The sequence below is a fragment of the Scyliorhinus torazame genome, chromosome 6 (assembly GCF_047496885.1).
Source record: "Scyliorhinus torazame isolate Kashiwa2021f chromosome 6, sScyTor2.1, whole genome shotgun sequence".
NCBI lineage: Eukaryota > Metazoa > Chordata > Chondrichthyes > Carcharhiniformes > Scyliorhinidae > Scyliorhinus > Scyliorhinus torazame.
Genome location: NC_092712.1, coordinates 251,267,688 through 251,288,982, shown reverse-complemented (window position 1 = coordinate 251,288,982; position 21,295 = coordinate 251,267,688). Strand labels below are relative to the sequence as shown.

The 21,295-nt window shown below is 50.7% G+C and overlaps 1 protein-coding gene across 1 annotated transcript in view; it reads right to left on the bottom strand.

Annotated features, from left to right (window-relative positions):
• Window positions 1–21,295, bottom strand: part of LOC140425373 (phosphatase and actin regulator 1-like) — a 628,812-nt gene that overhangs the window by 589,642 nt on the left and 17,875 nt on the right. Inside the window, exon 2 of the mRNA XM_072509571.1 lies at window positions 10,473–10,595. Coding sequence (XP_072365672.1) covers window positions 10,473–10,595 — 123 coding nt within the window. The remainder of the gene's footprint in view (window positions 1–10,472; window positions 10,596–21,295) is intronic.

Genomic DNA, 21,295 nt, shown 5'->3' with positions numbered 1-21,295 from the left:
AATGGCAGTATGGAAAAGAGAGTGTTCCAATGGCAGTGTGGGTGAGAGAGTGTTTCAATGGTAGTGTTGGTAAGAGAGTGTTCAAATGGTAGTGTGGGTAAGAGAGTGTTCCAATGGTAGGGTGGGTAAGAGAGTGTTCCAACAGTAGTGTTGGTAAGAGAGTGTTCCAATGGCAGTGTGGGTAAGAGAGTGTTCCAATGGCAGTGTGAGTAAGAGAGTGTTCCAATGGCAGTGTGAGTAAGAGAGTGTTCCAATGGTAGTGTGGGTAAGAGAGTGTACCAATGGCAGTGTGGGTAGGAGAGTGGTCCAATGGTAGTGTGGGTAAGAGAGTGTTCCAATGGCAGTGTGGGTAAGAGAGTGTTCCAATGCCAGTGTCGTAAGATAGTGTTCCAATGCCAGTGTAGGTAAGAGAGTGTTCCAAGCCAGTGTGGGTAAGAGAATGTTCCAATGGCAGTGTGGTAAGAGAATATTCCAATGGCAGTGTGGGTAAGAGAGTGTTCCAATGTCAGTGTGGGTAAGAGAGTGTTCCAAGCCAGTGTGGGTAAGAGAGTGTTCCAAGCCAGTGTGGGTAAGAGAAGGTTCCAATGGCAGTGTGGGTAAGACAGTATTCCAATGGCAGTGTGGGTAAGAGAGTGTTCCAATGGCAGTGTGGGCAAGAGAGTGTTCCAATGGTAGTGTGGGTAAGAGAATGTTCCAATGGCAGTGTGGGTAAGAGAGTGTTCCAATGCCAGTGTGGGTAAGACAATATTCTAATGCCAGTGTGGGTAAGAGAGTGTTTCAATGCCAGTGTGGGTAAGATAGTGTTCCAATGCCAGTGTAGGTAAGAGAGTGTTCCAAGCCAGTTTGGGTAAGAGAATGTTCCAATGGCAGTGTGGTAAGAGAATATTCCAATGGCAGTGTGGGTAAGAGGGTGTTCCAATGTCAGTGTGGGTAAGAGAGTGTTCCAATGTCAGTGTGGGTAAGAGTGTGTTCCAAGCCAGTGTGGGTAAGAGAATGTTCCAATGGCAGTTTGGGTCAGACAGTATTCCAATGGCAGTGTGGGTAAGACAGTATTCCAATGGCAGTGTGGGTAAGAGAGTGTTCCAATGGTAGTGTGGGTAAGAGAGTATTCCAATGGCAGTCTGGGGAAGAGAGTGTTCCAATGGTAGTGTGGGAAAGAGAGTGTTCCAATGGCAGTGTGGGTAAGAGAGTGTTCCAATGCCAGTGTGGGTAAGACAATATTCTAATGCCAGTGTGGGTAGAGAGTGTTCCAATGCCAGTGTGGGCAAGATAGTGTTCCAATGCCAGTGTGGGCAAGATAGTGTTCCAATGCCAGTGTAGGTAAGAGAGTGTTCCAAGCCAGTGTGGGTCAGAGAATGTTCCAATGGCAGTGTGGTAAGACAATATTCCAATGGCAGTGTAGGTAAGAGAGTGTTCCAATGGTAGTGTGGGTAAGAGAGTATTCCAATGGCAGTGTGGGTAACAAAGTGTTCCAATGCCAGTGTGGGTAAGACAATATTCCAATGGCAGTGTGGGTAAGAGAGTGTTCCAATGGTAGTGTGGGTAAGAGAGTGTTCCAATGCCAGTGTGGGTAAGACAATATTCCAATGGCAGTGTGGGCAAGAGAGTGTTCCAATGCCAGTGTGGGTGAGACAATATTCCAATGGCAGTGTGGGTAAGAGAGTGTTCCAATGGTAGTGTGGGTAAGAGAGTATTCCAATGGCAGTGTGGGTAACAGAGTGTTCCAATGCCAGTGTGGGTAAGACAATATTCCAATGGTAGTGTGGGTAAGAGAGTGTTCCAATGCCAGTGTGGGTAAGACAATATTCCAATGGCAGTGTGGGTCAGAGAGTGTTCCAATGCCAGTGTGGGTAAGACAATATTCCAATGGCAGTGTGGGTAAGAGAGTGTTCCAATGCCAGTGCGGTAAGACAATATTCCAATGGCAGTGTGGGTAAGAGAGTGTTCCAATGGCAGAGTGGATAAGAGAGTGTTCCAATGGCAGTATGGAAAAGAGAGTGCTCCAATGGCAATGTGAGTAAGAGAGTGTTCCAATGGCAGTGTGAGTAAGAGAGTATTCCAATGGTAGTTTGGGTAAGAGAGTGTTCCAATGGCATTGTGGGTAAGAGAGTGTTCCAATGGCAGTGTGGGTAAGAGGGTGTTCCAATGGCAGTGTGGGTCAGAGAGTGTTCCAATGGTAGTGTGGAAAAGAGAGTTTTCCAATGGCAGTGTGAGTAAGAGAGGGTACCAATGGTTATGTGGATAAGAGAGTGTTTCAATCGTTGTTTGGGCAAGAGAGTATTCCAATGGCAGTGTGGATAAGAGAGTGTTCCAATGGCAGGGTGGAAAAGAGAGTGTTCCAATGGCAGTGTGAGTAAGAGCGTGTTCCAATGGCAGTGTGGGTAAGAGAGTGTTCCAATGGCAGTGTGAGTAAGAGCGTGTTCCAATGGCAGTGTGGGTAAGAGAGTGTTCCAATGGCATTGTGAGTAAGAGATTGTTCCAATGGCAGTGTGGGTAAGAGAGTGTTCCAATGGTAGTGTGGTAAGAGTGTCTTCCAATGGCAGTGAGGGTAAAAGCGTGTTCCAATGGCAGTGTGGGTAAGAGAGTGTTCCAATGGCAGTGTGGGTAAGAGAGTGTTCCAATGGCAGTGTGGGAAAGAGAGTGTTCCAATGGCAGTGTGGGTAAGAGAATGTTCTAATGGCAGTGTGGGTAAGAGAGTGTTCCAATGGCAGTGTGAGTAAGAGAGTGTTCCAATGGCAGTGTGGGTAAAAGAGTGTTCCAAAGGTAGTGTGGGTAAGAGAGTGTTCCAATGGCAGTGTGGGTAAGAGAGTGTTCCAATGGCAGTGTGGGTAAGAGAGTGTTCCAATGGTAGGGTGGGTAAGAGAGTGTTCCAATGGCAGTCTGGAAAAGAGAGTGTCCCAATGGCAGTGTGCGTAAGAGAGTGTTCAAATGGCAGAGTGGGTAAGAGAGTGTTCCAATGGTGCTCTGGGTAAGAGCGTTTTGCAATAGTGTGGGTAAAAGAGGGTTCCAATGGTTATGTGGGTAAGAGAGTGTTTCAATCGTTGTTTGGGAAAGAGAGTATTCCAATGGCAGTGTGGGTAAGAGAGTGTACCAATGGCAGTGTGGGTAAGAGAGTATTCCAATGGCAGTGTGGGTAACAGTGTTCCAATGCCAGTGTGGGTAAGACAATATTCCAATGGTAGTGTGGGTAAGAGAGTGTTCCAATGCCAGTGTGGGTAACACAATATTCCAATGGCAGTGTGGGTAAGAGAGTGTTCCAATGCCAGTGTGGGTAAGACAATATTCCAATGGCAGTGTGGGTAAGAGTGTTCCAATGCCAGTGCGGTAAGACAATATTCCAATGGCAGTGTGGGTGAGAGAGTGTTCCAATATTTTCATAAGATCGTAGGATTTACAGTGCAGAAGGAGGCCTTTTGCCCATTAAGTCTGCACCGGCCATTGGAAAGAACACCCTACTTAAACCCAAATCACAACCCTATCCCAGTAACCCCACCTAACCTTTTTGGACACTAAAGGCAATTAAGCATGGTCTATCCACCTAAAAACTGCACATTTTTGGACTGTGGGAGAAAACCGGAGACCCCGGACAAAATCCACGCAGACACAGGGGCCGGGATTCTCCGACCCGGCGCCGGGTCAGGTAATCCCGGGGGGGGGGGGGGGGGGGGGGGGGGGGGGGGGGGGGGGGGGCGCTGTGGTGAATTTATTACGGCAACCATTCACTTTAGTATTGCATTGTACTATGTTGTTGCCCATGTGGGCTCTGCTCCTGGCTCTGCCCCCCTTGGGGGAGGTATATAGGTCTGCTGCCCTGCAGGCTGCTCTCAGTGCAGAGCAGTCGCAGGCAGGCACAGATCTAGCTGATTAAGACCACTGTTCACTTCAACTCTCCGTCTCATGTGAATTGATGGTCGCATCAATTTAATCAACTACAACATCGCGATGGAAGCAGCCCTCAAACCTGATCGACTGGAACTCGACCCACAGGCCGCTGAAGCCAAAGGGATATTTTTGCTCTGGCTCCTCTGTTTTGAGGCCTACCTCGCCACCTCCTCTCGCTCTCTGTCACCGAGGAACAGAAACTGAGCCTCCTCCACGCCGGATGAGCTACAGAATCTCCGCACAGATTTAGGAAGCGACCAAAACGCAGATGCGGTCGCGATCCTGAAAAGACAATGCGTGATGCCGGTGAACGAAGTATTCGCGCGGCATCTCCTCACCACTCGCCGCCAATGTCCCGGGGAAATCGCTGGAGGAGGACCTACGTGACCTGAAAGTTCTCGCCCAAGCTGCAACTCCAAGGCCGTCACGGCCCCACAACACATGGAACACGCCATCCGGGACGCCTACGTGGCTGGAGTCCGGTCCAACTATGTCAGACAGCGCCTGCTCGAGAGGGGCGCCCTCGACCTAGAAGAGATGGTAAAACTATCCACCACCCTAGAAGTAGCGTTTCAGAGCCTCAACGCTTTCCCCTCCAACCACGCAACCCCCTCGTGGACACCCGCCCAGAGGGTGCCCCAGGCCTGTGCTGCGCGGCTGCCCGCCCAACCCGGGGGGCTGCCCTGCTATTTCTGCGGCCAGCACCAGCACCCCAGGTAGCGTTGCCCGGCTCGGAATGCAACCTGTAGCGACTGCGGCAAGAAAGGACATTTTGCCAAAGTTTGCCTGGCCAGATCCAAAACCTCTAAATCACAGGCCCGACCTTCAGACTCACAGGCCCGCAGACCCCACAGCTTGGCTGCGTGTCTGCCGGCTCCGCCCCCTCTGGACTCGTCATCTGCCTCGTGTTGTTCTTGGGGACAGCCATCTTTGACTCTACCCAACACGTGCGACTCACGGGGGCAGCCACCTTGGGACCACCCCATCACCTCCGACCACGCCGGCTACCCCGCAACCTGGCACGGTCACCCTCGACCAGTCATGCCCGAAGCACCTCAGGAACTCGATGATGACCATCCTGGTCAATGGGCACGAAATGCCCTGCTTGTTTGACTCCGGGAGCACAGAGAGCTTCGTACACCCAGACACGGTAAGGCGCTGTTCTCTTCCAATTTCCCCTGCATCTCAAACAATCTCCCTCGCTTCCGGATCTCATTCAGTGCAGATCCGGGGGTACTGTGTCACGAACTTTGTACGCCAATTTTAAACTATATGTACATCCCGATCTCGGCGCTCTTCTCCTGTTGGGACTGGACTTCCAGTGCAGCCTCAGGAGCCTGACCTTAAAGTTCGGCGGGCCCCTGCCCCCTTTCACCGTATGTAGCCTCGCCACCCTAAAGGTCGACCCTCCCCCGCTCTTCGCGAACCTCACCGCAGACTTTAGACCCGTCGCCACCAGGAGCAGGCAGTACAGTATCTAGGACAGGACTTTTATCAAGTCCGAGGTTCAACGGCTCTTGAGGGAAATGACAAAGGGGTCATCGAGGCCAGTAATAGCCCCTGGAGAGCCCATGTGGTGGTCGTCCGGACTGGTGAGAAGAACCGGATGGTTGTAGACTACAGCCAAACCATAAACCGGTACATGTACCTCGATGGGTACCCCCTTCCCCGGATAGCGGACATGGTGAATCAGATTGCACACTACCGGGTGTTCTCCACGGTAGATCTGAAGTCCGCATACCATCAGCTCCCAATCCGCCCGGGGGACCGCCACTACACAGCCTTTGAGGCAGACGGCCACCTCTTCCACTTCCTCCACGTCCCCTTCAGCGTCACTAACGGGGTCTCGGTCTTCCAAAGAACGATGGACCAAATGGTGGACCAATACGAGCTGCGGGCCACATTTCTGTACTTGGACAACGTCACCATCTGCTGCCATGACCAGCAGGACCACGATGCCAACCTTCAGAAGTTTCTCCAAACTGCCCAAGCCCTCAACCTCACTTATAACAAGGAGAAATGCGTTTTCCGCACAACCGGACTGGCCATCCTCGGCTATGTCGTGGAAAACGGAGTCCTAGGGCCCGACCCCGACCGCATGCACCCCCTCCTGCAACTTCCCCTCCCCCACTGCCCCAAGGCCCTGAAAAGATGCCTTGGGTTCTTTTCCTATTATGCCCAGTGGGTCCCCAATTTTGCGGACAAAGCCCGCCCACTGATCAAAGCCACCATCTTCCCATTGGCGGCTGAGACCCGCCAGGCCTTCAGCCGTATCAAGGCAGATATTGCCAAAGCCGCGATGCGCGCGGTGGATGAGTCCATCCCCTTCCAGGTGGAGAGCGACGCGTCAGAGGTCGCCCTCGCCACTACCTTAACCAGGCAGGCAGGCCAGTAGCCTTTTTCTCCCATACCCTCCATGCCTCCAAGATTCGACACTCCTCAGTCGAAAAAGAGGCTCAAGCAATCGTGGAATCTGAAAAGTACTGGAGGCACTACCTCGCTGGTAGGAGGTTTACCCTCGTCACCGACCAGCTATCAGTAGCCTTCATGTTCGACATTACACAGCGGGGCAAGATCAAGATCGATAACATCTTGAGGTGGAGGATCGAACTCTCCACCTATAATTACAATATCGGGTATCGTCCTTGGAAGCTCAATGAGCCCCCAGATGCCCTGTCCCGCGGCACATGCACCAGCACGCAAGGTGACCGACTCCGGACCATCCACAACGACCTCTGCCACCCGGGACTCACCCGGCTTCTCCACTACATCAAGGCCCGCAACCTGCCCTACTCCACAGAGGAGGTCAGGGCCATGACCAGGGACTGCCAAATCTGCGCGGAGTAGGCCGGACAAAGCCCACCTGGTAAAGGTATCCTGCCCCTTCGAGCGCTTCAGCACTGACTTCAAAGGGCCCCTCCCCTCTAACAACCGCAACACGTATTTTCTCAATGTCGTTGACGAGTACTCCCGCTTCCCCTTTGCCATCCCATGCCGCGACATGACCGCGGCCACTGTCATTAAGGCCTTGCATAGTATCTTCACTCTGTTCGGTTTCCCCACTTACGTCCACAGTGACCGGGGCTCCTCGTTTATGAGCGACAAACTGCATCAGTACCTGCTCGGTAAGGGCATCACCTCGAGTAGGACTACCAGTTACAACCCCCGGGGAAATGGACAGGTGGAGAGGGAGAATGCGACGGTATGGAAGGCCGTCCTCCTGGCCATACGGTCTAGGACTTTCCCGCAGGCAGGAGGTCCTCCCCAATGCGCTCCACTCCATTAGGTCGCTCCTTTGCACAGCCATGAATGAAACCCCTCATGACCGCCTATTTGTTTTCCCTAGGCGATCCACCTCCGGGGTCTCGCTTCCAGCCTGGCTAACGACACTGGGCCCGTACTCCTCCGGAAACACGTGAGGAGCCATAAGTCCGACCCCCTGGTCGAGAGGGTCCAGCACCATCACGCCAACCCCCAGTATGCCTACGTGGCACATCCGACGGCCGACAAGATTCGGTCTCCCTCCGGGGCCTGGCACCCGCAGGATCCCCTACAACCACCATCTACCCCCCCAACCTACACCGAACACCGTCCCCGCCCCTACATGGCCTACACCCACCCTCCTACACCCCTTCCCCCCATCGCCGACCTACAGGGATGAAGCTCCAGAAGACATGCTCCCGGAGTCAACACCCGTGCCCGCATCGACGAGTTCAACACCCGTGCCCGCAGCGACGAGTTCAACACCCATGCCCGCAGCGAAACCAGAGCTCAGGCAATTGCAGCGCACAATCAAGGCGCCGGACAGACTCAACCTGTGAGCCACTTCACCCCCGCTGGACTTCAATTTTTTAAACAGTGGGTGAATGTATTACGGCAACCATTCACCACTGTATTGCATTGTTCTATGTTGTTGCCCTTGTGGGCTCCACCTATGGACCATTGTATCACATTACACCACACTGTATCATGTTGGTGCCCTTGTGGGCTTCGCCCCTGGCTCCACCCCCCTTGGAGAGGTATATAGATCTGCTGCCCTGCAGGCGGTTCTCAGTGCAGTGCAGTCGCAGGCAGGTACAGTTCTAGCTGATTAAAACCACTGTTCACTTCAACTCTCCGTCTCGTGTGAATTGATGGTCGCATCAGGCGCAAGAATCGCGCCTCACCTCCGGCTTCCCCATTCTCTGGCCCCAATTCTCGGGCGCCCGCTGATTCCTAGCGCCCCCCGGTGATTCTCCGGGCCCCGATGGGCCGAGTGGCCGACAAGTTTGGCCGAGTCCCTCCGGCGTGGGTTATTCAGGTCCCACACGGCGGGTCCTGGAAGGTGAGTGTGCGGGGGCCATCCTGGAGGGGGGGGGGGGCGGGGGGATCCGACGGTGGGGCGGGGGTAAAATGGCTGCAAAATCTAGTTCATGGGGAGACAGTTTCAGGAAAGAAGTCAATCATTTCGGGCTGATATGATGAAAAACGTCTTCAATCAAAGGGGTGTGAATTTTTGGAATCATCTACCCTAATAGGTTTTGAGTTCAATGTTGAACACATTTGAAGCTGAGACTGATATTTGATCTCTCAGGGAATCAAAGGATGATGGAGTTGAGCTCGAATATCAGCCATGTTTGTATTGGATAATGGAACAGGCTTGAGGGTCAAATTGTTGCCATCTTCTCCCATTTCATATGTCTTTTATGTTTTGGGGTTAGCTGGCATAGAAGGCGCTATTGGTTGGTCCATATAAGTGGGTGGGAAGGTGTGGGGTGAAGACCCTCTCTCTTTTCCAACTCCCTCCCTCCTATTTAAATCCAGGCAGGAAGGGTTGAAGATGGCTTCATTTCACTCGCGTTGGTTTTCCACCTTTGGGCAAATTGCCACATGAATCACTCAATATCCCAGTTGGCGATGGTAATAGTTTCATATGGTCTATTTTTGCTGAAGAGACCAATCCAAGAGAGGCAGATTCTGCTACAAGTACCACATACGGTCATAGTTTATAAGGTGTGGTTGTGAGTTGTTGCTTTCGTTGTCGGTGCCTATTGTTAAGCCGCTGCAAGAACAAAGAAAAGTACAGCACAGGAACAGGCCCTTTGGCCGTCTAAGCTTACGCCGACCATGCTGCCCGTCTAACCCGAAACCTTCTACACTTCCTGGGTCCGTATCCCTCTATTCCCATCCTATTCACGTATTTGTCAAGCTGCCCCTTAAACGTCACTATCGTACCATCTTCTCCGGCAGCGAGTTCTTGGCACCAACTACCCTCTGTGTAAAAACCTCCCTCGCACATCTCCTCTAAACTTTGTCCCTCGCACCCCCCTTAAACCTATGTACCCTAGTAATTGACTCTGGGAAAATGTTTCTGACAATCCATTCTGTCCATGTCCCTCAGAAATTTGTAAACTTCCTTAACGTCCTTCATTCCAGCGAGAACAATCCGAGTTAATCCAACCTCGCTTCATCGCTAATGCCCTCCATACCAAGCAACATCCTGATAAACCTGTAGACATTGATCATTATGGTGACACGCCAGCCCACAGGTGATGTCGCCTCAATCATCGGCTCATATCTCCCATGGAGCTGCCCCTTAAAATGGATTTTAAAACAGTTTTGGGGATCCTACTACTTTTTGGCTCCGCTATCTTACCACACAGAAAATATGTTGGAATACATCTGTCTCCTGTCATGTGACTGCACCAACCCAATGGGAAATCTACAAGGCACAAGTCAGGAGTGTGATGGAATACTCTCCATTTTGCGTGGATGAGTGCAACTCCATCAACACTCAAGAAGCTTGACACCATCCAAGCCAAAGAAACCTGCTTGATTGGCACCTAACCACCACCTTAAACTCCCTCGACCACCAATGCACAGTGTACAGTGTGTAGCATCTGAGAGAAGAATTGCAGCAACTCACCAAATCTCCTTCAACAGCACCCTCCAAAGCAAAAACCTTCACCAAGGGCAGCAAATGCATGGGAACACTTATCACCTTCAGACCACACCAGCCTGACTTGAAAATATCACCATTCCTTCAGTGTCACTAGGTCAAAATCCTGGAACTCCCTCCAGCATCGTGGGTGGACTCCACAGAGACTGCAGAGGTTCAAGAAGACAACTCACCACCATCTTCTCAAGGATATTTTGGGATGGGCAATATTGCGTTGCTGGCGACACTTACAATCCCCCAAAATTATTTGCCATCTCATTTAAAATAGATACAAATCTTAACAAGGTTTAAAATCCTGCAATCAAAAGTCATATAGAACAGGAGGCTCAAGACCTGTGAAATACTCTAATCCACTGTAGTGAAAGTCTGCATTATTCAGCAATACTAAGAGTATAAAAAAATAACCAGTTTATAATAACCAGTTATACACACAAAGTTCATGTGTCTTGTATAAACCGGGAAACTATATAAACATTTCAAAACCGGCTTTGTGGAGGGCTTAACAGTGCATGCAAAATATTTTTAAATTGCAGATGTGTGTGATTTCCTGCATGTAAATTCCTGATCTTAGCCACACCTTAACAGCCACGTACTGAGTGCAGGCTAAGCTCTTTCGCACAGGAAGAGAGAGAGACAATCAGAGGCAACTCACCTCGGATCGCTCTCATGTGCCCCACTGGTCTCTTACAAGTGCCAATGGTAGAGTCGTGGGAGTAGGCTGCCTGCCTGTCTGTCTGCCTTCTCAACCGAGGTATAGTGTAGGCTGCAGGAAAACCTAAAAGAGGGGAAGAAAATTTTAAAATGAGAAATCCTTTTGAATCTGAAACTTTATTCAAATATCTGCAATGGTCATGCGGTTGATATTTTTGTGAGAGCCACTAACAATGGAAGCACTAAAAGTCAGTGTGGGTATGATCAGTGAGGAAATCTGCATTCTGATGAGCAAGGATGAGGCAGAAACCACATCCTTCAGGAAAGCACAAACTCGAAATGCTTCTTATTCAGCCCTTAGTTCTACAGCTCAGACTTATACCTTGGTGAGCTTCATAAATCCAAACCAAAGCTCCTTAATATCCCTCAAGAATCAGCCCAGTTGCTTTGATGTACAAATGAACATTATGTTCTAGTAGCTCCAAGATGCTCAGAATGTCCCAATCCATTGTTAGGAAGCTTTCACAAATGGAAAGCATTGTTGACAATGCCCACAACCAGTTCTGGTCCCACCTGCAATCCATGGACTATTCCACAATGCCATGTTCATTCTACATTCACCAGCCAGTGCACATAGTCTAATTCAGGAAGTCACAAAGAAAAATAGTTGGAATAAATTAGAAAATTACTGCAGATTCCTCAGAATGTTGCATTTGGCATTTGGCCCTGAAGTTTAGACACATTTTCAATAAAATTGCACAATCTTTGCTTCAGGTGCTTATTTTTCTTATGAATGTAATTAAACAGAGTCAGTCTCTGGGATTCCAGATCCGAGAATTGAACAGAACTAACTCACGGAGCTCCTCAGTTTGAACAGAGCTGATTCACAATATTGAAATTAATGACTCTAAAATTGTGAATGTTACAAATTGGACTTGCTGACCCATGCATCTGATTCAGTGATCCCTATTCTTGGGATAACTGGAGCCAAGCCTCCCCAAATTATTCTTCAAATATCAGCTTGAATGGGACTTCATGCAAAGCTGAAGCCAATGTACTGATTACTCCTTCCCTCCTTGGATGGTCAGTGGTCAGAATATCAAAGGCATGCAATTAGGATAGACCAGAGCATGCCATGGGTTAACAGAGAGAAACAGAGTTAACATGGAGTCTAAATAATCCTTCTTACAGAACTGAGAAAAGGTAGAAATGTAAGAATATATAGTTGGAAAGGGAGCAGAGGCGATGGGGCAGAATAGAAGAGGTTGGAGCAGAGGAGAGATTCACAAAGGGGAGTGTTCATGTTTCCATTTGGGGATGAAGATTGCTAATGGTGGCAAAAGGTGCGATAGCAGAATTTGTTAATGGAAGCAACTCAACAGTCAAGGACACCTGACTAAGTGGGGGAGGGGTGGGGTTGTGTTGGGGCAGGCCAGGTAGCTGGGAAACAATGAACAACAAACTATAAACGGTGTGGGTTAAGATGGAGGAAAAAGTTACTGTCTAAAGTTGTTGAATGCAATGTTGAGTCCAGTAACATGCCGAATCAGAAGATGAGGTATTGTTTTTCCAGTTTACATTGAGCATCACTGGAGCATTGCAGCAGGCCGAGAATGGACATCTGGGCATGAGAGCAAGATGCTGAGTTGAAATGACAAGTGATCAGAAAGTTGGGGTCGTGCTTGCAGACCGTGCAAAGGTGTTTCGCAAAGCGGTCACCCAGTCTGCGAATTTGTCTCCCCAATATAGAGGAAACCACATTTGGAGCAGTGAGTACAATAGATCAAATTGAAGAAGGCACAAGTGAAAATAATGTTTGGATCTTTGGATGGTGAGGAGGGAGGAGGTAAAGGGAGAAGGTGTTGCCGCATCTCCTGTGATTGCATGGGAAGGTGCTGTGTGAAGGTTTCGAGGTAATGGAGAAGTGGACCAGAGTGTCATGGAGGGAGTGGTCCCTACAGAATGCTGACAGGGGGTAAGGGGAAGGTGTGTTTAGTGGTGACAACATTCTGGAGTTGGTGGAAATGGTAGAGGATGATCATTTGAATATGGAGGCTGGTGAGATGAAAAGTGAGGACAAAAGGGCCAGGCTAATGCCCAGGGGACACAGGCTCAAATCCCACCACAGCAGCTGGTGAAATTTTAATTAAATTAATAAAATCTGGACCTGGAAGCTAGTCTCAGTAATAGTGAGCATGAAAATATCATTGGACCTCCAGTTGTGGCCATGGAGTGAGTTACACATTTGGTGGTTCCCGCTCGAGGTGGAATTGCTTGGTCCTTTTTCATCCGATTTAACGGTTGTTTGCTGGTGTGAGGTGCATGAGCACTGAGAAATATTTGTGCTCCACCATGGGGCTGGTTTATGGCTTACCAGACAAGGAGTGTAACAGCAGCCTGGCCGAGAGGTTATTCGAGGTGCGACAAGGGAAAAGATGGCGGATGGTGCTGGGGTGACGTTGCCCACCCAGTGGTCTACTGAGCAACTGGTGGAATGCTAAGTTCCAGCAGCAGAGGCAGATGGCTTAAGGGGACCTTGAAAAGATGGTGGAGCCGCTTAGGACTTCTATCAGGAGAGTGGAGCAGAGGCTGGAGGTGCAGGGTCTGGCAGTCCAGAAGGTGGAGGAGGCGGTGGGCGAGCATGAGAACCGGCGAGCCTCGTTGGAGGCAGAGATGGCGCTTGTGGTGGAGAGCCGGAGATGTGGCGTGAGAAGGTGGAGGACCTGGAGAATTGTTCCAGGAGGCAGAATCTTTGATTGCAGGGCTGCCTGAAAGGATTCATGGAATGTATGTTCGATATGTTGGTAGATTAGAAGGTCTTGCATCCCCGCAGCCCCCCCCCCCCCTCCCCCCCCCAGGTAGACCTAGCGCATAGGGCATTGGGGAGGAGACCATAGGCAGGGGAACCATCAAAGGCGATGGTGGTGCGCCCACGCGATTTCTTGACAAGGAGAACATAATGAGGTGGATGAGGCAAATAAGACCAGAAGACATAAGAGCAGATTTAGGCCACTAGGCCCATCGGGTCTGCTTCGTCATTCAATCATGGCTGATATTTTCTCATCCCCATAACCCCTGATCCCCTCATTAATCAAGAACCTATCTATCTCTGTCTTAAAGACACTCAGTGATACTTCCGGGTGCGGCTATGCAGAGCTAGGTCGCATATTCGGCAGCTCCTGCTTGGAACGGACTTTTGGGCTCTTTTACAGGGCCCCCACGGCATTTGTTTGACATTTCCCGGTGTGGGAAGAAGGCGGCAATATTCCCCCGACAGTGTCCCCCAGGAAGGGTATGTCTCTTGGTTGCCAGACACACGCAGAAACAGTGAAAGATTTGGCTGCAACTACAGGATAAACAGGGCCTCTTCCAGTATGCAGGCGGGGGAAGGGCAAGCTTAAAGCTGCAAGCTGACCTGAGGGCCTGTATCAAAGGTGAATTCTAGCAGCAGAGGGAACAACTGTGAAAAGACCTCATCAAGGCCACTGAAGGGACTTCCGGTTGCAGTGATGCCTAGCTAGCCGCACGCTTCGGCGGCTCCAGCTCCGACGGACCTTCGGGCTCTTTTAAGAGCCTCAACGGGGAATTTTTCGACGACGCAACCCGGTGTGGGGCGTGTGAGAAGGGAGTCCCCCCCAAACGAAGGAGGAAAAAACCGGCGGCGGCGGCTGCAGCGCGAGGAATCGTCGACCAAAGGGTCAGAAAGAGAGAAGTACAAGATGGCGGCGGAGAAAGCGCAGGCGACATGGGGGCCTGAGCATGAAATTGTGAGACGGTGCGTGGAGCTGCTGAAGAGGGAGGTGCTGACCCCGTTGCTACAGGCAATTGAGGGGCTCAAGGAGACATTAAAGACCCAGGAGACAGAGCTCCGTGTGGTGGAGCAGAAGGTGACAGATATTGAGGACGAGATCCTGGGCCTGGCGGTTAAGACACAGACGCACGAGGCACTTCATAAAAAGTGTACTGAAAGGATCGAAGCCCTAGAAAATGGAGCGCGAAGGAAGAACCTTCGGATACTGGGTCTCCCTGAGGGTGTGGAAGGAGTGGACTGTGGAGCGTACGCAAGTACGATGCTGAGCTCACTGATGGGTGCTGAGGCCCCTACGGGCCCCTTGGAGGTGGAGTGGGCAAATCGGATTCCGGCGAGAAGACCAAAAGCGGGAGAACCACCCAGGGCGATAATCGTGCGATTTTACCGCCTTAAGGATAGAGAAGAGGTCCTGAGATGGGCTAAAAAGGTGCGGAGTAGCAGATGGGAGAATGCAGTGGTACGGGTATACCAGGATTGGAGTGCGGAGGTGGCGAGAAGGAGGGCGAGCTTCAACCGAGCCAAAGAGGTGTTGCATAAAAGGAAGGTGAAGTTCGGGATGCTGCAGCCGGCAAGACTATGGGTCACGTATCAGGAGAGACACCATTATTTCGAGACGGCGGAGGAAGCATGGACCTTCATCAAAGAAGAGAAATTGGATCGGAACTGAGGGACTGATGCTGCAGGAAATGTTATTGTTAATGTTACGGTGGAAGTTAATTGAGAAGTAAACAGGGAAGGGGGGAGACATTGGGGAAATGTGGGCGCCGGTGAGGGGGGAAAGACGGGACATAGTTGGAGAATGGGGAAGGGGAGGGGGAGGGGAAAGGGAGCTGCGCCATAAGAGGCGGGTCAGGTAAAGGGATGTTCCCGCACCAGAAAGAATAAGGCGGGAAGACAGGCGCAAGGCGGATGGGAGTTCCCCACATGGGGGGGGTCGAGGAGTGAGCAGGAGTAGCCGGGGTCAGTTGAAGTCAGCTGACTTACGGAAGTAATATGGGGGGAGCAATCAAGCTAGAAAGAGATCTAGCGGGGAGGGGAGGAGGGAGGGAGAAGGGGGGGGGGACAACTGGGTTGCTGCTGCGGAAATCCAAAAGGAAATGGCTAAAGAGTGGGTGGGCGGGGATGGTGTGCGACGCTGGGGGAGCGAGCGGGAGCGTGGAGGCGGGATATGGGACTGGCCTAGAGAAGGTAATGGCTAGTCGACACGGGAGGGGGGCAGGTAGCCCCCTAGTGAGGCTGATCACGTGGAACGTGAGAGGCCTGAACGGACCGATAAAAAGGGCCCGAGTGCTCGCGCATTTGAAAGGACTAAGGGCAGACGTGGTTATGCTCCAAGAGACGCACCTAAAGGTGGCGGACCAAGTTAGGCTAAGGAAAGGATGGGTGGGACAGGTGTTCCACTCAGGACTGGACGCAAAGAATAGAGGGGTGGCCATTTTGGTGGGGAAACAGGTCGCATTTGAAGCAAAGAACATCGTAGCAGATAGCGGAGGTAGATATGTAATGGTGAGTGGCAGGCTGGAGGGAATGGAGGTCGTGTTGGTTAACGTGTATGCCCCAAACTGGGACGATGCGGGATTTATGAGACGGATGCTGGGGCGTATACCGGACCTGGAGGTAGGAAACTTGATTTTAGGAGGGGACTTTAATACGGTGCTGGACCCGGGGCTAGATAGATCCAGCTCAAGGACCGGAAGAAGGCCGGCAGCGGCCAAGGTACTTAAGGGGTTTATGGACCAAATGGGGGGAGTGGATCCATGGCGATTTCTTAGACCTAGGGCTAGGGAGTATTCCTTCTTCTCCCATGTCCATAAAGTGTACTCCCGGATAGATTTTTTTGTTTTGGGAAGGTCGTTGATCTCTAGGGTGGAAGAAGCTGAGTACTCAGCCATAGCGGTTTCGGATCATGCCCCACATTGGGTGGACCTGGAATTAGGAGAGGAAAGGGAGCAGAGAACACTCTGGCGGTTAGATGTGGGACTGATGGCGGATGAGGGAGTGTGTGCAAGAGTGCGGGGGTGTATTGAGAGATACCTGGAGGTCAATGACGACGGCGAGGTCCCTGTGGGAGTGGTATGGGAAGCACTAAAAGCGGTGGTCAGAGGAGAGCTGATCTCCATTGGGGCCCACAAAAGGAAAACAGAGGCCAAGGAAAGGGAAAGATTACTGGGGGAGATTTTAAGGGTGGATAGGGAATTTGCAGAGACCCCGGAGGAGGAATTGTACAGGGAGAGGAGACGACTCCAGACGGAATTTGACCTTCTGACCACCAGAAAGGCGGAGGTACTGTGGAGGAAGGCACAGGGGAGGAGGTATGAATATGGGGAAAAGGCGAGTCGCCTGTTGGCTCATCAATTGCGAAAGAGGGCAGCAGCGAGGGAAATAGGAGGAATTAGAGACGAAAGGGGAGACACGGTGCGAAGGGCAGGAAAGATAAATGAGGTGTTCAAGACCTTCTATGAGGAACTGTATAGGTCTCAACCCCCAGAGGGAGAGGAGGGGATGCGGCAGTTCCTGGACCAATTGAGGTTCCCGAAAGTGGAGGAGCGGGGGGTGGTAGGCCTGGGGGCACCGATTGGGGTGGACGAGGTTATTAAGGGACTGGGAAGCATGCAAGCAGGGAAGGCCCCAGGACCAGACGGGTTCCCGGTGGAGTATTACAGAAAATATGTGGACTTGTTGGCCCCGTTGATGGTGAGGACGTTCAATGAGGCCAGGAAAGGGGGGACTCTACCCCCGACGATGTCGGAGGCGACGATATCGTTAATTTTGAAGAGGGATAAAGATCCGTTGCAGTGCGGGTCCTATAGACCCATTTCATTGTTGAACGTGGACGCCAAATTGTTGGCAAAGGTACTGGCATCGAGGATAGAGGACTGTGTCCCGGGGGTGGTGCACGAAGACCAGACAGGGTTCGTAAAAGGGAGACAACTGAATGTTAACGTGCGACGACTATTAGGGGTGATAATGATGCCCCCAGTGGAGGGGGAGGCAGAGATAGTGGCGGCAATGGACGCAGAGAAGGCATTTGATAGGGTGGAGTGGGAGTATTTATGGGAAGTGTTAAGGAGGTTTGGGTTTGGGAACGGGTTTATTAGCTGGGTTAGACTTCTTTATGGGGCTCCAACGGCAAGCGTAGTTACAGGTCGACATAGATCGGAGTATTTCCGACTATATAGGGGAACAAGACAGGGATGCCCGCTGTCTCCATTGTTGTTCGCGTTGGCAATTGAACCTCTGGCCATGGCGTTGAGAGACTCCAGGAAATGGAGAGGGGTGATTAGAGGGGGAGAAGAACACCGAGTCTCGTTATATGCGGATGACCTATTGTTATACGTGTCGGACCCAGCGGGGGGAATGATAGAGGTTATGCGAATTTTGAGGGGGTTCGGGGATTTCTCGGGGTATAGGCTAAACATGGGGAAGAGTGAATTATTTGTGATACATCCAGGGGACCAGAGTAGAGAGATAGAAGGCTTGCCTCTAAGGAAAGTGGAAAGAAACTTCCGATACCTGGGGATTCAGATCGCTAGGAGCTGGGGAACCTTGCACAGACTTAATCTGACACGGTTGGTAGAACAAATGGAGGAGGACTTCAAGAGGTGGGACATGCAGCCTCTATCGCTGGCGGGCAGGGTGCAAGCAATTAAGATGATGGTCCTCCCGAGGTTCTTATTTGTATTTCAATGTCTCCCTATACTAATCACTAAGACCTTTTTTAATAAAATAGACAGGAGCATCACGAGCTTCGTGTGGGCAGGGAAAGTTCCGAGAGTAAGGAGGGGGTTCCTTCAGCGTAGTAGGGACAGAGGAGGATTGGCACTACCGAACTGGGGCGATTACTATTGGGCCGCCAATGTGGCAATGATACGTAAATGGATGATGGAGGGTGAGGGAGCGGCGTGGGAAAGACTGGAGAGAAAGTCCTGTAAAGGGACGAGTTTAGAGGCGCTGGTGACGGCGCCGCTACCGATCTCACCTAAAAAGTTTACCACGAACCCGGTGGTGGCGGCAACATTGAATATCTGGGGACAGTGGAGGCGACAGAGAGGGGTGCGGGGAGCCCTGGTGGGGTCCCCAATCAGGAACAACCATAGGTTCGCCCCAGGAAGAATGGATGGAGGATTTCAGAGCTGGTTCCAGTTGGGAATTAGGAGGGTGGGAGATTTATTTATAGATGGGACTTTTGCGAGCTTGGGAGCATTGGAGGAAAAGTATAAGTTGCCCCGGGGAAATTTCTTGAGATATATGCAGGTGAGGGCATTTACTAGACAACAGGTGAGGGAATTTCCATTGCTCCCGACACAGGGGATACAGGACAGGGTGCTTTCAGGGGTGTGGGTCGGAGAGGGCAAGGTGTCAGAGATTTACCGAGAGATGAGGGAAGAGGGGGAGGAGTCGGTGGGCGAACTAAAAGGAAAGTGGGAAGAAGAACTAGGGGAGGAGATAGAGGAGGGTATGTGGGCTGATGCCCTAAGCAGGGTAAATTCCTCTTCCTCATGCGCCAGGCTTAGCCTGATTCAATTTAAGGTGCTACATAGAGCACACATAACGGGAGCAAGATTGAGCAGGTTCTTTGGAGTGGAGGACAAATGTGGGAGGTGTGGCGGGAGCCCGGCAAACCACGCACATATGTTTTGGGCATGCCCGGCACTGGAAGGGTATTGGAAGGGAGTGACGGGAGTGATTTCGCGGGTGGTGAGGGCCCGGGTCAAACCAGGCTGGGGGTTAGCTCTATTTGGAGTTGCGGAAGAGTCGGGAGTGCAGGAGGCGAAAGAGGCCGACGTTGTGGCCTTTGCGTCCCTAGTAGCCCGGCGCAGGATCCTACTCATGTGGAAGGAGGCGAAACCCCCCGGACTGGAGGCCTGGGTAAATGATATGGCGGGGTTCATTAAACTGGAGCAGATAAAGTTTGCCCTGAGAGGATCGGCTCAAGGGTTCACCAGGCGGTGGCAGCCATTTCCCGACTACCTAGGGGAACGTTAGAGGGAAGACAGATGACCAGCAGCAGCAACCCAGGGGGAGGGGGGGGGAGGGGGGGTTTAGTTTAGGTCAAAGATAAAGGGGTTTTGTTACTTGTGTATTGTTTAAAATTTCTGTATTGTTATTGTTGCGTTTGCTTTGTAAGAGGGGAAAAATTGTTGTTTGGGAAAAAATTTTCAATAAAACATTTATATAAAAAAAAAAAAGACACTCAGTGATTTGGCCTCCACAGCCTTTTGCGGCAAAGAGTTCCACAGATTCACCACCCTCTGGCTGAAAAGATTCCTCCTCATCTCTGTTTTAAAGGATCGCCCCTTTAGTCTGAGATTGTGTCCTCTGCTTCGAGTTTTTCCTACAAGTGGAAACATCATCATCCACGTCCACTCTATCCAGGCCTCGCAGTATCCTGCAAGTTTCAATAAGATCCCCCTCATCCTTCTAAACTCCCAACGAGTACAGATCCAGAGTCCTCAAACGTTCCTCATACGACAAGTTCTTCATTCCAGGGATCATTCTTGTAAACCTCCTTCCTCTGGACCCTTTCCAAGGCCAGCACATCCTTCCTTAGATACGAGGCCTGAAACTGCTCACAATACTGCCCCCAAATGGGATCTGACCAGAGCCTTATACAGCCTCAGAAGTACATCCCTGGTCTTGTATTCTAGCCCTCTTAACATGAATGCTAACATTGCATCTGCCTTCTTAACTGCCGACCGAAACTGCACGTTAACCTTAATAGAATACAAGGACTCCCAAGTCCCTTTGTGCTTCTGATTTCCTAAGTATTTCGCCATTTGGAAAATAGTGTTTGCCTAAATTCCTCCTTCCAAAGTGCATTACCTCACACTTTTCCACATTGTATTTCATTTGCCACTTCATTGCCCACTCTCCTAGCTTGTCCAATTCCTTCTGCAGACCCTTTGCTTCCTCAATACTACCCGTCTCTCTACAGATCTTTGTATCATCTGCAAACTTAGCAACAGTGCCTTCAGTTCCTTCTTCCAGATCATTATTGTGTATGTTGTAAAAAGTTGTGGTCCCAGCACATACCCCTGAGGCACACCACTAGTCACCTGCTGCCATCCTGAAAAAGACCCCTTTATCCCCACTGTCTGCCTTCTGCCAGTCAGCCAATCCTCTATCCATGCCAGGATCTTACCCTTAACACCATGGGCTTTTAACTTATTTGGCAGTTTCCTATGTGGCACCTTGTTAAAGGCCTTCTGGAAATCTAAATAAATTAGGTCCACTGGTTCCCCTTTGTCTAACTTCCTTATTACCTCCTCAAAGAACAAACAGATTTGTCAGGCATGACCTCCCTTTGACAAAGCCGCTGACTCAGTCGTATTTTACCATGCACTTCCAAGTACTTCGCGATCTCATCTTTAATAACAGATTCAAAATCTTACCAATGACCTAAGTTAGGCTAAACGGCCTATAATTTCCCATCTACTGCCTCTCTCCCTTCCTAAACAGTGGTGTTACATTAGCCACTTTAAAGTCCTCTGGGACCCTTCCTGCCTCCAGTGATTCCTGAAAGATCACCACCAATGCCCCCACAATTTCCTCAGCTATCTCTTTTAGGATGCTAGAGTGTAGACCATCCGGTCCAGGTGACTTATCCACCTTCAGACCTTTCAGTTTCCCCAGAATCTTCTCCTTAGTGATGGCTACTGCACTCACCTCTGCCCCCTGATTCTCCTGGAGCTCTGGCATCCCACTGGTGTCTTCCTCAATGAAGACGGATGCAAAGTAACTATTCAGTTCGTCTGCCATTTCTTTGTTTCCGATTATTACTGCTCCAATCACGTTTTCCAGTGGTCCAATGTCTATTTTTGCCTTTCTCTTACCTTTTATATACTGAAAGAAACTCTTCCCATCTTCTTTTATGTTACTAGCTAACTGGCACTCATATTTCATCTTCTCTCCCCTTATCGCTTTTAAATGATTCCCAATCCTCTGGCTTCCCACTAATGCTTGCCACTTTGTATGCTTTTATTTTTGCTTTTATGCTGTCCTTGACATCCCCC